General features: G+C 53.5%; 1 protein-coding gene across 1 annotated transcript in view; it reads left to right on the top strand.

Moving 5' to 3' along the window:
- The window catches only part of LOC100078034 (protoheme IX farnesyltransferase, mitochondrial), a 154,070-nt gene that overhangs the window by 136,273 nt on the left and 1,508 nt on the right, over positions 1 to 16,289 (top strand). The window contains exon 8 of the mRNA XM_039914264.1: positions 6,484 to 6,716. Coding sequence (XP_039770198.1) covers positions 6,484 to 6,716 — 233 coding nt within the window. The remainder of the gene's footprint in view (positions 1 to 6,483; positions 6,717 to 16,289) is intronic.

Below are 16,289 nucleotides of genomic sequence, written 5' to 3'. Positions count from 1 at the left end.
TTAGGAAAGACGGCGAATGTAAAAAAAAAAAAAGAAAAGAAAGACGTTTCAATTCCCTTTATCTGCAAAGTAACCAGAACGTCTCTGATGGGTTCTCTGCCCCAAACGTGCTGAAATTTCTTTTCTTTTGCATTTTCTCAAAATACCGCACTTCATCGACCGAACACACACTTCATTTTAAAGCAAAAAAAAACCTCTGCCGTTGACAGTCAAGTTAGTTGTTCCGTCAGAGTTGTCCACATTCCAGGGCGGGAGTGCAACAAGTCAAATTGGAGCTTGTACTTTACCCATCCTTTTTGTCTCTTTTCTAAAGGACCATCTACATTGATAGTTCTTTATAGAGCTCAGTGTTTGCTAGGTGAAGAGGTATTGACGGAGAGATGAAACTCCTTTTTTACATTTGAAGAGGGAGATAAATAATTCATAGAAATTCACTGACAATCTCCTCTCCCCTCCTCCCTCGGCCCCCCCCCCACAAAAAAAGAAAAAAAACTTCTGTCTCCCTCCCAGAAAGGACACGTGTAAAATTACCCCCGAGGAGAAAGCCCTCCTCCATGCTCAGATGCCCCAAAAGGGGACTGGGGGAGAGACACAGATATCTCCATTGAAAATGTAATTTCGTTTTGCATTTTAGTTTCAAAATAAATCATCCTCCAGCCCTCAGCATGAGTCAGGAACCTTTTTGCATGAGTGAATGACTGAATAAATGAATATTCTAAAGCTTCCCTCTAGTCGCAGAGAATCACAGTTTCGCTTTTTTTTTTTTTCCTTTTTCTCCCCTCAAAAAGGGTCATTCTCTCACGTTGATATATACCTTTAGGTTTAATGAAATTCAGAAGGCTCTCTGCAATCAGCAGCTTTTCTAATCTCTCGTAATATATACCTGCCCCGTAACCAGCAAAGCTAGCATTAAGAGAGACCACAGTTTCTACATTTTTAGTAAAGGCTATTATTGATATTGCTCCAGATCTCCCACCGCACCGATGCTTAATGAAGGAAAATGTTTTTTGCTCGTCATAAATTTAAGCTACTGGAGCTGAGAGCCATATTTTCATGTAATTAGATAGAAATATAATCTCATAAAGAATGAAAATTCTTAATTAAAATTGTGATTGAATGTAAAAATATCTTTGGCCATTTTATATGCCAGTTAAGTGTATTATCGGAGATCTACGCGCCACATGAAGAATAAATTGAGGGGATAATGCATGTGTCTAACTGCCGAGTTTTAAAAATAAGAAATTCATGGCCTTAACTGTCTTCCCGACTTCCTAGATGCTTATTCCAGAGCCCAGTTCTTATTTGAAGTTTCTTGTCTGTAACGAAAGTTAGAGAGTTTATTTTTTTAATCCCTAATAATAAAGCTACTGGTGCAGGAAATGTTATTCCAGCTTCAATTTCCCCTGCTATTATGACTGTATTACTTTTCCTATTCCAAAATAGTAGTGAATATGGTTTCTATTACTAAAGATATAAATACCACAGACTGAAAAGATTTACTTGGAAAGTTAAATACCACAAGCTTTGTGGAATTGCCAGAGTTCAGTCACCTGCTTGAAGTCCTGATATATTGTTCTTCGGGTCTTTTTTTCATTTTCCTAGTGTTTGGGACTTATTGTTTTCCTTGAAGTGAGCAAGATGCTTTACAGGAGAATTGCAGATCGTTGCCCAGAGAAGGAATTGTAGCGTTGCAAAAAACGGCCGCCTCGCTGCGCGTAGGATCGTTTCATCCGGCAAGTTCTTGCTGGTTGGGCCTCGAGGCCAGAAATCATGACTGCCCCTCTGTTGTACTCTCCCGAGCACTTAGTACAGTTCTCTGCACGGAGTAAGCGCTCGCTGAATGCTGTCGATTGATGGGTAGCGGAGAGAACGTAGTCGAGAGACCTGGGTTCGAGCCGCGGGTCCCCCAGTGGTCTGTGACGTGTCTTGGGGTAGATCACGTAACGCATTTAATAATGATGGTATTTTGTTAATGTTTGGTATTGTCAAGCCAGACACTTGGCTTGAAGCATCTGGGCTTCGGTTTCCTCAGTCGGTCAGTGGTATTTACTGAGGGCCTACAACGTGCGGAGCACTGTACTAAGCGCTTGAGAGAGTACAGGAGAATTAGCAGGCACATTCTCTGCCCCGAGTGAGCTTACAGTCATCTGCAGAATGAGGATGAGGTGGATAATGAGCCTCGTGGGGGACAGGGACTATAGGTTGGGTAGGGATTGGCTCTATCTGTTGCCACATTTCCAGGCGTTTAGTACAGTGCTCTGCACACAGCGCTCAGTCAATACGATTGGATGAATGAATGAATGAATGAATGACCTTGTATCTACCTTCATTCATTCAATCGCATTGATTGAGCGCTTACTATGTGCTGAACGATTGGGATGTACAATTGGGCAACAGATAGGGGCAATCCCTGCCCAACAACGGGCTCGAAGTCCAAACGGGGCAGACAGGCAACAAAACGAAACAGGCCTGGGCATCCAAATCACCGGGGTCGCAATCCCGGCCCCGCCGTTCGTCTGCCGTGTGACCTTGGGCCAGTCACTTCACTTCTCTGTGCTTTCGTTCCCTCATCTGTAAAATGGGGATTACAACTGTGAGCCTTGTATCTCCCCCAGCGCTTAGTACAGTGCCTGGCACCTAGTAAGCGCTTAACAAATAACAGAAAAAAGCAGTAGATACCAACAGCCTAGCTTTGCAGACGTCAGTGCCGGGATCGCTTTCGACCGGGGTCGTGAACCTCACCAAAGATCAGCTCGGGAAATGGAAAGTCACCGCGCCGGCTACAGGGACAGGGTGCTCTCTTAGACCTCCGGTTGGGAGAGCGTCACGGCGTGGGGTTGGCGGGATGTTAACCACGCTAACGATATTTCAAGACGTCCTGGCCCCTGGGAGCTGTGACGGAAGTTCTGCCTGGAGCCCCCTCCTCGCACAAATAAGATAAACCAGTGCTCTGTCCCCGTCTTCAAGACCCTTGGGAAAGCACAACTCCTCTTCGGGGCCTTCCCTCATTTATCTCCCATTTCCCCACTTTCTATCCCCCTTAACCGCCACTTAGGCCCTTAAGATCACCGTTCCCCCATCTCGCCTATCACTTGAGCACTTGCATATCAACTAAACACTCGAGGATTCCTCCCTGCCTCCCGCAGTACTTATTGACCTATCTTTTTACTCGGCTATTTCCTTCTGCTTATGATTTATTTTAATGTTGGTATCCTGGCTGGTTTGTAACTTCCTTGGGAACAATTTATCCTTCCTCTGGCCGCCCCCGGGCGGGTAATTTCTACCACCCCGCCCCGGAGTTCTGCCGTCAGTTCGTTGGGAAAACGTTCGGCCATCCTCTCCGCCGTAATCCGGTGGCACGGTATTTTTCGAAGATGGAGCTCGGAAGAGAACGGCAACACGAAGATGAATCCAGCTTCACCCGTCGTTCTTTCGTCCCCTCAGCCTCTTTCGGGTCTCACCTTGGAAAATGGGACGGCTAATGGGTATTTCTCCCATTTCGTTGTGGCACTACAGCGCGGGGACGTTATGGAAAGAGGAAAACCCCTGGTGAAGAAAATACTGGAATTTCAGTGAGAAGAGCCGAGAAATAACTGAGCGGGATGTCACTTTGCTGCCTGCCCGCCCTATTTACTGAGCTTCGTTGTTCCGATGAAACAGACATCAGATAGGTGCATCCGCAGAACCTTAAAACCGAGAAAAGACTTTGAGTGCCGTGGCTAAATTTCCAAAGAAAAGTTCCCCCGGTTACGTATCTAAATTTAGCCTCGGCCCCTGCCCTTTGGGGCTTTGGTTTATGCAGAAGTATCATCTTTAATCTTCTATATTAATGCAGCAAGATAGCGTTCGTTTTCCAACGTTTCCAGCCGAGAGGTTTCTGGCTAGTCGACGTCCAGTGGCGAAGAGTCGTAGTTCCCTTTAGCCCGTAAGTTCCTTATGGGTTGGTATCGTGCCTAACAGCTCTCCTATATTGCACTCTCCCAAGCGTTTAGTACAGTGCCCTGCACACAGTCAACGTTCCCTAAATGCCACTGACGGATTGCCTAATTAATTGGGAGGTCTGGTCAGGAAGAGAGTTCTGGCCTCTCACCATAATAATAATAGGAATGATGGTATTTGTTAAGCGCTTAGTACGTGCCCCGCACTGTTCTAAGCATTAGGATAGATACAGGGTGATCGGGTCGTCCCACGTGGGGCTCACAGTCTTCATCTCCATTTTTCAGATGGGGTGACTGAGGCCCAGAGGAGTGAAGTGACTCGCCCAAAGTCCCACAGCTGACAGGTGGCGGGGCCGGGATCGGAACCCACAACCTCCGCCTCCCAAGCCCGCGCTCTTTCCCCTGAGCCAAGCCGCTTCTCCGCATTTCTCTGCATTAGAGAAGCGGCGTGGCTCGGTGGCCAGAGCCCGGGCTTGGGAGTCGGAGGCCGTGGGTTCGGATCCCGGCTCGGCCACCTGTCAGCTGTGGGACTGTGGGCGAGTCACTTCACTTCTCTGGGCCTCAGTTCCCTCATCTGGAAAACGGGGGTTAACCGCGAGCCCCACGGGGGACAGCCTGATTACCCTGTATCCACCCCAGCGCTCACAGCAGTGCTCTGCACATAGTAAGCGCTTAACAAATACCAACGTCATTATTATTTCGTCTGATACTCTCACGGGATCATAGTGGCGTGTCGCGATCTGTGCGTTCTTAGATTGTAAGCTTCCAGAGGACAGGGATCATTCCATAAACCCTAGTTGATATCAGATTTGCTCTTTCAGTGGTGTCGACTGGTTTATCAAATGTTCAGTGGGTTCCAGTTCTGCAGTTTCACGTATTTGCGTAAACCTCGCACGTTGTACAGTAGTCAGAATAAATTCGAGAAGAAACCCGAAGACTGTCCCTTACTCTTCCCTAGCAGGCAGCTTTCAGAAAGTCGATTTTACCACCAAGTATTTCATTAGCCGCTCTTGAGAATTCTGCTGAGTGCACTGGGCCAGAAGCAGCGCGGCTCAGTGGAACGAGCACGGGCTTCGGAGTCAGAGGTCGTGAGTTCAGATCCCGGCTCGGCCACTTGTCAGCTGTGTGACTGTGGGCAAGTCACTTCACTTCTCTGGGCCTCAGTTCCCTCATCCGTAAAATGGGGATGAAGACTGTGAGCCCCCCCCACGTGGGACAACCTGATTCCCCTGTGTCTACCCCAGCGCTTAGAACAGTGCTCGGCACATAGTGGGCGCTTAACAGATACCAACATTATTATTATGGCAAGAAAGCAGCGTGGCTCAGTGGAAGGAGCCCGGGCTTCGGAGTCAGAGGTCCTGGGTTCGACTCCCGGCTCTGCCGCTTGTCAGCTGTGTGACTGGGGGCGAGTCGCTTCACTGCTCTGGGCCTCAGTGACCTCATCTGGAAAATGGGGATCAACGGTGAGCCCCACGTGGGACGACCTGATGACCCCGTATCTCCCCCAGCGCTTACAACAGTGCTCCGAACATAGTAAGCGCTTAACAAATACCAACGTTATTATTATTATTATTATTATTAAGAGTGAAATTGAAGCTATAAAGGACCATCTCCTTACATAAAACTTTGAAAATTAAGCAATCCAAGGTATTTACTGAGGGCTTATTTTGCACAGAACACTCTACTAAGCGTTGCCTGTTACACTGTGTTGAACTCGCCCAAGCACTTAGAGAAGCAGCGCGGCTCAGGGGAAAGAGCACGGGCTTGAGAGTCGGGGGGTCGTGGGTTCGAATGCCGACTCTGCCACTTGCCAGCTCTGTGACTGTAGGCAAGTCGCCTCACTTCTCTGTGCCTCAGTTCCCTCATCCGTAAAATGGGGATTAAGACTGTGAGCCTCCCGTGGGACAATCTGATTACCCTGTAAATCTACCCCAGCGCTGAGAACAGTGCTCTGCACATAGTAAGCGCTTAACCAATACCGACGTTATTCTTATTACTGTGCTCTGCACAGAGTAAGCGCTCAGTAAATACGATTGACTGACCCACTGACTGGTATTTATTGAGCGCTTACTGAGCGTGGAACTAGACGCCCGGGAGAGTACGGTTCAGTAGAGTAGGCAGACTCGTTCCCTGCCCTCAGGGAGAAGCAGCGTGGCCTAGTGGTTAGAGCCCGGGCCCGGGAGTCAGAAGGACCTGAGTTCCAATCCTGGCTCGGCCACTCGTCCGCCGTGGGACCTCGAGCAAGTCGCTCCACTTCTCTGCGCCTCGGTTCCCTCCTCCGTAAAATGGGGATTAAGACTGTGAGTCCCACGTGGGACAACCCGATGACCTTGTATTTACCCCAGCGCTTAGAACGGTGCCGGCAACATAGTAAGTACTTAACAAATATCCCGGTTGTCGTTATTATTAATGAGTTTACGGTCTCCCCAGGAGGGGGAGGGGTTAAGGCGAGGTCACCGATTTGCTCCGGGAAAAATCGAGGCGCCGTCCGACGGCGCCTCGCCCGGTCCGGCCGCCGACCTCACCGTTCCGGTCTCTCCCGCAGCCCCTTGGTCGCGGTGTCCTTCGCCGCCTGCTGTGCCGTGCCGGGGATCGCCCTGCTCGCCTTGGCAGTCAACCCGCTGACCGGCGCCCTGGGAGCCTTCAACATCTTCCTGTACACCTGCTGCTATACGCCCCTGAAGAGGATCAGCATCGCCAACACCTGGGTGGGCGCTCTGGTGGGAGCCATCCCGCCCGTCATGGGCTGGACGGCAGCCACGGGCAGCCTGGACGCCGGTGAGTGACCTCTCCTCGGGGCCTGGGAATCCGTCCGCCGTTGGCGCCGAGCCCCTACGCTGCGCCGACCGCTCCGCGAGGTCGGTATCCGGCGGCGGCGGCCCGTCGAGGTATTTGTTCGGCGCTTACTGAGTGCCGGCAACTGTGCTGAGCGCCGGGGCGGAGGCAAGAGCGTCGGGTTGGCCACGGTCCCTGTCCCACGGTGTCAGTCCCCGTTTCGCAGATGCGGGAACTGGGGCCCGAAGAGGTCAGGCGAGTTGCCCGGGGTCACGCGGCAAGACGAGCGGCGGAGCGGGATTAGAACCCGTGACCCTCTGACTTCTGTTTACTGATGGCTCGTTCAGGGCCGACCGCTGTCCCGCATCAAATCAGTAAATGATCGGCGTTTATTGAGTACTTAACCTGTGCTGGACACTATGCTAAGTGCTCAACACTTCATAAGAAGTACTGCCTGTTTGCAGAACCGAAAGTCAGAAGACCCGGCTTCTAATCCTGGCTCCGCCACTGCCCCCCCCCCCCCCCGCCCTCCCCCGTGACCTTGGACGAATGCCTTAACTTCTCTGTGCCTCAGTTTCCTCATCTGTAAAATTGGGGATTAAATACCTCTTCTCCTCCCGCGTAGACCGTAGACCCCCTGAGATACGGGGGGCTGCGTCTGATCTGATCGGATTCTATCTTCCCAGCTCTCGGCTGCGTGGTTGGTACATTGAAAGCACCGAACGGTACATTATTATTATTATTTTTTTTTTTGTTGTTATCATGACCGAGAGAGACAGTAGAGATAGTACAGTCAAGGAGCGTACGGTTCATCGGGGAGAGGGACACTAAAATAAAACCCAGCTAGGAGGAAGTAATAGAATTTAAGTGTGGACGGGTGAATAAGTGGTGTGGACGTCCCGAAGTGGCTTTAGAAGGGAATCGGGGAAGACCTCCTGGACCCGCGGTGATTTCAGAAGGGCTTAGACGACGCGGAGGGAGCCGGGGGTCTCGGAAACGGCCACCCCGGGGTGGAAGCCATTCGTTTCCCTTAGGTGCCGATATCAGCCCATGCTAATGCAATCCGTACGTTCCCTTCCCCCGGTAGTACAGAGATTGCTGTTATTTTCCTTTTTATTCAACAGCGATTGTATCGGTTAACGTGCCGATGAGGCGCTCTGAATTACTGGGAACATGCAGCCGAGGGGAGATTGGGTAATTCCTGGCTCCGCGGTCGATCGGGAAGGAACCGGAAAGAGATTTATATTTGGACTATCTGCGGGGCGGGGAGTGCTGCTTCAGCACGCTGGCTGCAGATGGAACGAAAGGAGAGGAAGATCGAAACTTCGCGATTCAATCAGAAGATCAAGGCGGACCCAGGGTAGGGATGGATAGGCCATCCAGTCGGGGAAGCCCGCCGACTATAATAATCATCTTGGTATTTGTTAAGCGCTTGCTATGTGCAGAGCACTGTTCTAAGTGCTGGGGGATACAAGGTGATCAGGTTGTCCCAAGTGGGGCTCCCAGTCGCTCTCCATTTTAGAGATGAGGTAACTGAGGCCCAGAGAAGTTAAGCCACTTGCCCAAAGTCACACAGCTGGCAAGTGGCGGAGCCGGCATTGGAACCCATGACCTCCGACTCCCAAGCCCGGGCTCTTCCCACCGAGCCACGCTGCGAATAATAACTGGGGAATTTGCGAAGCGCTTACCAAGTGCCGAACGTTCTAATCAGAACAAGAATTGTGGTTATTTGTTAAGCCCCTGCTGTGTACCAGGCACTCTCCTAAATGCTAAGCAAATAAGGTTGGACACGGTTCCTCCCACATGAGGCTCACCACCTCAGTCCCCATTTTACAGATGAGGTAACTGAGGCACGGAGAAGTGAAGTGACTTGCCCAAGGTCCCACAACAGACAGGCGGCGGAGCCGAGATCAGGACCCAGCTGTTTCCGACTCCCAGGCCCACGCTCCGCCCAGTCAGCCACGCCGCTTCTCTATTTAGTGCTGGGGCAGCTACAGTCAGATCAGGCACAGGCCCTGGCCTACTGGGGCTCCCCGTCTAAGCAGGAGGGAGACTAGGTATTGAATCCCCATCTTATAGATGAGGAAACTGAGAAGTTAAGCGATGTGTCCAAAGTCATCCGGCAGGCAAGTAGCGGAGCAGGGCTTAGAACTCGGGTCTCTTGACTCCCAGCGCTGTATTTTTTGCGTTAGGCCACATTGCCTCTTACCGGAAGGCTCCGGTTGCAAACATTAGCCGGGCACCCCCGGGGCAACTCACCCGAAGAGACGATCCCGGGCCGCGGCTTAGTGGAACGGGACCGACAGAGGGCTAGGGGGAGCGAGTGCGTTGAGTTCGGTAGAGCGGGTGGTGTCGAGAGCGTCGGTTGAGGTAGCCTGGGTGAGGAGGTTAAATGGGGGCACGATGAGTTGAGAAAATTCGATGGGGTCAAAAGAGCGGCGGTCTCTGTCGGGGAACGGTACGGATTTACGGGGAGCAGGTGGCGGGGAGAGAGAGAAGGCAGGTCGGGAGGTCGTGGTAAGACGGGGGGATTTCCGAGTCGGTGAGGGTGGTGATGGTGCTGCAGCTGGAGGGGATGAGACGGAGCGTGCGTCCAAGTTGGCGAGTGGTTCAGGTGGGGTGGAGCAGGGGGTCGGTGGAGTCGAGGAGAGATCGAAGGTGGGCAGCGGAGGGGTCATCGGGATCATCCGTGTGGATATTGAAGTCCCCTAGGATCACCGTAGGCATGGAGAAAGAGAGAAGGAATGCGAGGAAGGGATCGGAACGGTTCGAGAAGTTGGAGGTGGGACCTGGGTGGGTGGTAGATGACAGTTACTGGACTCTGGAGCGCGGGGTAGAGGGGGATGATGCGGGCTTCAGAGGAAGGGAAAGAAAGGGTTGCGGGAAGTGGAATGGTAGGAAGACGGCATGGGGGAGCTAGAAGGAGGCCGACGCCTCCTCCTTTCCCAGCGAGTCTGGGGGAGCGGGAGAAGATGAGGCCCCCTCCGCAGGGAGCGGCGGGGGAGACCGTGTCATCTGGGGAGAGCCGGGTTCCGGCGATGGCGAGGAGGAGGAGTGACGGAGACAGGAACGGGGCAAGGATGAAGGGAACCTTCCCCGGGATGGAGCGGGGGGTTCCACAGGTCGCACTTGGCTGAGGCTGTGGCGAGGGGGTTCGGGGCGGAGACGGGGCGAGGGGTAGGAAGGGGTTGAATGGGGTTGAGCGGGCGGAGGCCCGTGCGTGGAGAGGGGGATGAAGGACGGCGCTGGGACAGGATGAAGGGAATGGAGTGGGGGAGAGGGCTGGAAGGGGGTCGGATGGGAGTGCACTGAGGAGGGCCGGCCCGTGGGAAGGGGGGAGCTGGGCGGAGGGGACTGAAAGCACACTGACAGGTTTGAGGGAGTGAGAGAAAGGAAGTCCTGAGCTTCAACAGCCGATCTGTAGACTCGCTGGGCTGGGGCACATTCCACTAGAAGGGGAAGACTCAGTTACTCCCAGCTGGGAGCGATCCACAAGTTCTGTAGACTGGGAATTATTTGTACCCGTGGGTGAGAAATTCTGATTATTCTACACTGAAGCAAAGAGCGTTTGCTTCTCTTGCCAGCGGCGGGGGAATTTACAGGTTCAAAGGTAGGATGGCTTTGTTGTTTTCAAAGGAGAGTAGCAGAGCAGTTAGAGGATTTACCAGACATTTAGGAAAAGGATGGAAGCTTCGTGTCACGAAAGGGCAGCGATTTTGCAAAACAGCGTAGGAGTTCCCGATGCTCTTGCCTTGCGAGTCTACGTAAGCGCATATTCTCTTCCCCCAAAAGATCCCAAGGCGGGAAGCCACAGGCCATTACACTCGGTGACACACTGCCGAAACTTTTCGTTCGGGTACCGGCAGTCGCGGGACGGGGGACGTGGCCATCTCGCGGAACCCATTTCATCTCTGTCATTTTTCTTTCGTGGTGTCTGGAAGTAACCTAGACTGGAGCGCAGTGGATGGCGTGCTGTGTACTTAGGGGAGAAGGCCTTCGTTAACGAATTCCAAAGCAATAAAGGGCTTCGTTTTTTTTTCACTTCCAGCTTAGCGCACCTTTCCCTGAGAAGCTACTGGGGAATGACTGGCCATTTATTCGTACAAGGCAGCTCAGGTTTTGGAGGGGGGCTCCCCCGTCCAGTCCTCTGGAGGAGCAGAGGGGATAGCCGAGGGGCGTCTTGTATTCTTGACTCCTGAGTGTCTTCCCCTAGATCACACAGGAGCCTTTCCACCCCTAAGCATTGTGAATCTGGCTCAACGCCCCCCGGACCCGCTCTCCGTGAGGAGCGGCGCGGCCTAGCGGCGATAGCGCGGGCCCGGGGGTCAGAGGACCGGGGTTCTGATCCCGGCTCTGCCGGTTGCCTTCCACGTGGCCTCGGACGAGTCACTCAGCTTCTCTCTGCCCGGGTTTCCTCATCTGTAATATGGAGGTTCGGGCCTGTTATAATAATAATAATAATAATAATAATAATGATATTCGCTAAGTACTCACTACGCGCCGAGCACCGTTCTAAGCGCGGGGGTAGGTGCGAGGTAATCGGGTCGTCCCACGTGGGGCTCGCAGTCTCAATCCCCATTTTTACAGATGAGGTAACTGAGGCACAGAGAAGTCAAGTGACCTACCCGAGGTCGCCCAGGAGAGAAGTGGAGGAGCCGGGATGAGAACCCAGGTCCTCTGACTCCCAAGCCCGGGCTCTTGCAGCTAAACCACGCTGCTTCTCCCTCCTACTTTGGCCGTGAGCCCCACGTGGGGCGGGGACTACGTCTGACCCGATTAACTTGTATCTGCCCCAGTGCTTAGAACAGCGCCTGACACATATAAGGGCTTAGCAGATATATCGACGACAGTAATAACCGTCGTCCCGAAACGAAGGCCGGGCTACTTTCTGTTCCCTAATATTTCGGCCCCGAGAGATTCAGTAACGACCGGTTAACTTCTAGTGCTCACCCGTGGAGTAGGGAGAGAGGCGAAACTGCTTTTGTACCTCGTAAAAACAACCACCAGAAAAGAGATTGTTGACTCAGCAGAACAGTAGTGCCGGCCGTGAAGCGGGGCAGCAAAAAGCTAATCCCCGTTCAAGGGTCTTCAACTTTGGCTTAGGTTATTTCCCCGTAAACTTCCTCATCTGCAACCATCGTTGGAATCCTGTGTTTGAAGGAGTCAGGGGAGGGAAACAGGCACCCAACACACACAGGGAAAATACTAATTGTTTTAGCCAAAAATGAATCGAGAACCAGGACTTTCCCCAGTTTAACCCTGCCCTTTCAAGAGGTCGCGTGTGACCGTGTTTTAGGCACCGTCTCGCCGGATTTTCGGAGCGCGTTCTGGGCGGTTCCTCTTCGCCGTTCTAAGCGCTGTTAGTAGATTGGAATAGCCAGGAGTTGGATCAATAAATGGCACAGCCAATGTGTCCGAACTGATTATTTTGTATCTAGCCCGGTGCTTGGCACAGTGTCTGGCGGCTAGTAAGCGCTCAACAGATATCACGGTTATCCTTATTCTTCTGCTTGTTGTTGTTAATATCAGTTCATCAGTAGCATCCCTTGAGCACACTGTGCTCTGGGGAGAGTAGAAAAGAATCCGTAGACGCGATCGCTGCCTTCAAGGAACTTGAAGCCTAGTGGGGGAGACAGGCACAGGTTGGGGGAAGCAATCGAGTTTAAAGAGTAATTAACCCGTCAATCAGTGGTATTTAATGAGCGCTTACTATGTACAGAGCGCTGTGCTAAATGCTTGGGAGAGTACCGTGCCACAGAGTAGGGAGGCACATCCCCCACCCACCCACAGCAGGCTTAGCAGTTTAGAGGGGGAGGCCGGCATGAACGAACAGTTTACAGATATGCTCGTAAACTGCCAACGGGAAGGGGACTGTACCTAAGTGCTTAGGGGGAAAGGACTCGAGCGCACAGGTGATGAAGTGGTAACATTCATTCAACAGTATTTATTGAGCGCTTACTACGTGCAGAGCACTGTACAGATCGGTAACAGATAGAGACAGCCCCTGCCCTCCGACGGGCTCACGGTCCGATCGGGGGAGACGGACAGACGAGAACAGTAGCAGTAAATAGAATCGAGGGGGGTGAACATCTCATCGAAACAATAGCAAATAAATAGAATCAAGGCGATGTACGTCTCATTCACCAGATCGGGTCAAATAAACAAAATAAAGAGGGAGGAACAGGAGATGAGAGACGAATCAAGGGAGGGCGTGTGATTTTAGAAGGGCTTTGAAGATGGGGAGGGCTAGTGGTCTGCTGGATGTCAAAAGGGAGGGACTTCTATGCAGGAGGAAGAGCGTGAGCAAAGAGAGAGCTTGCCTACCTCACCTCGCAGCTCTCCCACTTCAGCCTCTCCACTGTAAGGTCGTCGCGGGCAGGGAACGTGTCCGTCGTGGTGTGGGATTGTACTCTCCCGAGCCCTTAGTTCAGGAAGTGCTCAGTAAGTGCTCACAAAGCGACCTCCCCAAACCCGACGGGGCCGCCGGATCTGCCAGCCCCGGAGCCGTTGTCCACTGGCCGGAAAGGGACCGAGCCCGCCCTTCTCCAGTCCAAGCGACACGGAGGGGGCTCAGCGGACAGACGTCCCATCTCCGTCCCCGTCCTTCACGTGAACCGCGTCTCGGAAGTGGCGGGCAGGGCTCCGCTGTGTAGCGTGCTTATCGGCAAAGGACATTTACCTCCATAGGTGGTGGTGGCACTTTAGATAAGTGCTTGTCCGGGAGGGTAGACGTTACAGACCACCGTGGCTTGGAGCCACAGGCATTAGAGCACTCAAGAATGTTTATCTCAAGAGACTATTTGGTTTATCTCAGATCCTTCGGTTTGGGTTTCCCCCCTCCTTGCCCCTCCGCCCCGAAAAAAACCATCTTGTATTGATTTCCGTTCGTCTCGGGAAATTTAAATAATTCTCGAGGCTATGAAACTTAGAGACCGGGGCATCGGTGGCTGGTTGTTGTTTTTTTAAATTGCCCTCACTTTGTAATTCAAATTCTGTTGTGCGGTAGACATTAATTACGTCGGCCAACGTCTATTTACAAATGGGATCTAGACGGGGGCTCTTATCGCGAAGTGACATTTGGCAGATGGATTGGTTTTAGTAACAAAAAGAGAGTGGGTGGGAGGTGGGGGGAGGGGCTTCCGAGCTGACCTGATAAACTGCCAAGTGCCCGATACCTTTCTCATCACCGTTTTCTCGAAAGAGAAAACGGGAAGGGGGAGAGAGAAAGAGTGTGAGGAAGGGCAGAGAAAAGGGGGAGGAGAGAACCGGGGAGAAGGAGAAGGAGAGAGAGAAGGAGCAGGAGAGAAAGCAAGAGGCCGACCTAAGGTCTTCCATCTGACGCTAGTCAGCTCTTCTCACCGATTCTGATTTTTCAAGCAGGAGCTGTTTTTTATGTTTGGGAAGGATACGGCCATAGCTGAAGAGGAGTAAACCCAAATTTCTAGGGCTCTGTTTCACGCCAGAGGAAAAGCCCGGTTCTTGCCCCGACGTGTGGAAAATTGAAAGTTTAATCACCACTCACCGTGCCCCGAAAATGTCAAGGACGTCGCCGTCTCGCCGTCCGCCCGTTCCTCGTGAGGAGCGCTTGCAAGGTCCCGGTGGGCGGGGATTAGGGGCCCCCACATGGAGTCCCGCCCTCACCGGCCCCCAGAACGAGGCTGTCCATCAACCGGGGAAAGGCCCTCGGGATCCGGGGCTCACAGGGGCCGCCTTCGAGGAGGAAGAAGCCGCCGGGATCGGTAAACACGGGCCCGGAGAGAGCTCGATTCTCTGCCTCTGTGACAACCTGGACACCCAGCTCCGAGAACTCGCCTCCGTCTCCCCGCGACCCACGGCTCCCCCGATCCCGGAAGACCCGAGGGGCAGCCCGGCCCTCCTTCCCTCTTGTCCACGGCCTTTGGACTTAGCGGCCCCATCCTTCTCCGAGCCGGATCTCCCTCGGGACCCCTGGGCCGGCCACCACCAGCCACGGGAAGGCCCGTTGGCGGTTACTGTTCCGCCCTAACTCTGCTTTTCCCTTCCCGGATGATCCCCAGAGGAGACCGAGGGGATGAACCCTCTCCGCTGACTCTATTTCCTATTTCCGGGCCACATTTAATCGCATCCCCCTTTGTGGCTCTGGCAGGCCTCACGCCGACGCCCGGCCTCTTCCCTCAGCCTGCCTCCGCGCCCGACTCTGTCGCAGCCCCGAAGCAGCTCCGCTCCAGCGACCCCTTTGTGTTCCGCTTCAATAGAGGGTCTTTGAAACCCGCGACCGTGAAGCCTCGCTTTTCACAGCTTTCTCCCCACCGGCCCTCAGTTTACATAACCGTCTAACCTTGAAAGCACAGAATCGCCCACAGGCAACAAGGACGGAACGGGCAAGCCGTCCACGTCTACATTCGCAGCCGAGCCTATTGTGCCCGGGATAAGGACTCCGTAAGGACTCCGGGATGCAGCGGGGCGATGTCTCTTTATTCTCCCCAAGGCCACGCAGCCTCTCTCCCAGAGAATGGCGCATTCCTGTCAGAGACACCGGCGGCTTTCGGCTCTCCCCTCGGCCGGGGGAAGCGATATTCCCCTCCTGAGCGGGGTGGCCTCGGGAGGCTCGGACTCTCCCCGCGGGGAGGAGGGGAGGACGTGAGACCAAGAACCAGCCGGAATCGAGAGAAGCCGCGTGGCCTAGCGAGTAGGGCAGGAGTCAGGAGGACCTGGGTTCCGACACCGGCTCCACCGCGTGTCTGCCGTGTGACCTTGGGCAGGTCACGTAACTTCTCGGTGCCTCGGTTATCTCATCCGTAAAATGGGGGTTAAGGCTATGACAAGCCGCCTCTTGGCGGCCGGCCGACCGAGAAGCCGAAAGGGGCCGGGGTTGGAGGTGGACTCAGAGAGCCAGCTCGTTCAATCGATAGTAATAATGACGTTGGCATTCGTTAGGCGCTCACTACGTGCGGACCACTCTTCTGACTGCTGGGGTAGATACAGGGTGGTCGGGTTGTTACCCCAGTGCTTAGGACAGTGCCTGGCACCCAGTAAGCACTGAACAAATGCCACTGAAAACAAATTTTTAAACCCACCCCAGTGGGTTTACAGTCTAGTGGGTTTACAATCTAATGTGCTTACGGTCGGAGAGGGGAGGCCTTTGTAGGACAGGGGCAGGGGGCTTCCTGTGGGTGCAGCTGGACTACTTCGAGTCTTCCTGCCTCGGTCTCCCCCGTCGGGATTAAGAGACGAATTTGTTCTCTGTCTTTTAACTGAGAACCAGTTGGACCGTATCAAAGAGGCCTGGGCGGGGTGGCCGTTTTAGACTCCAGTGCTTGCGAGGCTGAATGGGGACTTCCCAGACCCCCTTCGTCTGTGAGCGGAGCCCAAGCTGCCCCGCCCCCTCTCCGGGCGGCAGGCCCGTGCTCGGCCCGCCCGTCTGATGCGGCTCGCCCGCTCCGGAAGCCGTCGCTGTCCCCCTTCACGATTTCAGCGGCGGGGCGGGGAAGTGACCACATTCGTGTGGTCGCTGGGCGGGGAAACACCATCCTCCCCCAGAAGGACCGTGCCGTTCCCCATCCGGTTGGGGGCCGACGTTTTCTCCGTTTAGGGTTG

Source organism: Ornithorhynchus anatinus, chromosome 15, assembly GCF_004115215.2.
Source record: "Ornithorhynchus anatinus isolate Pmale09 chromosome 15, mOrnAna1.pri.v4, whole genome shotgun sequence".
In the NCBI taxonomy this organism is placed as follows: Eukaryota; Metazoa; Chordata; class Mammalia; order Monotremata; family Ornithorhynchidae; genus Ornithorhynchus; species Ornithorhynchus anatinus.
Note: the sequence above shows the minus strand (reverse complement) of the source record. Positions and strands in the feature narration are given on the sequence as shown.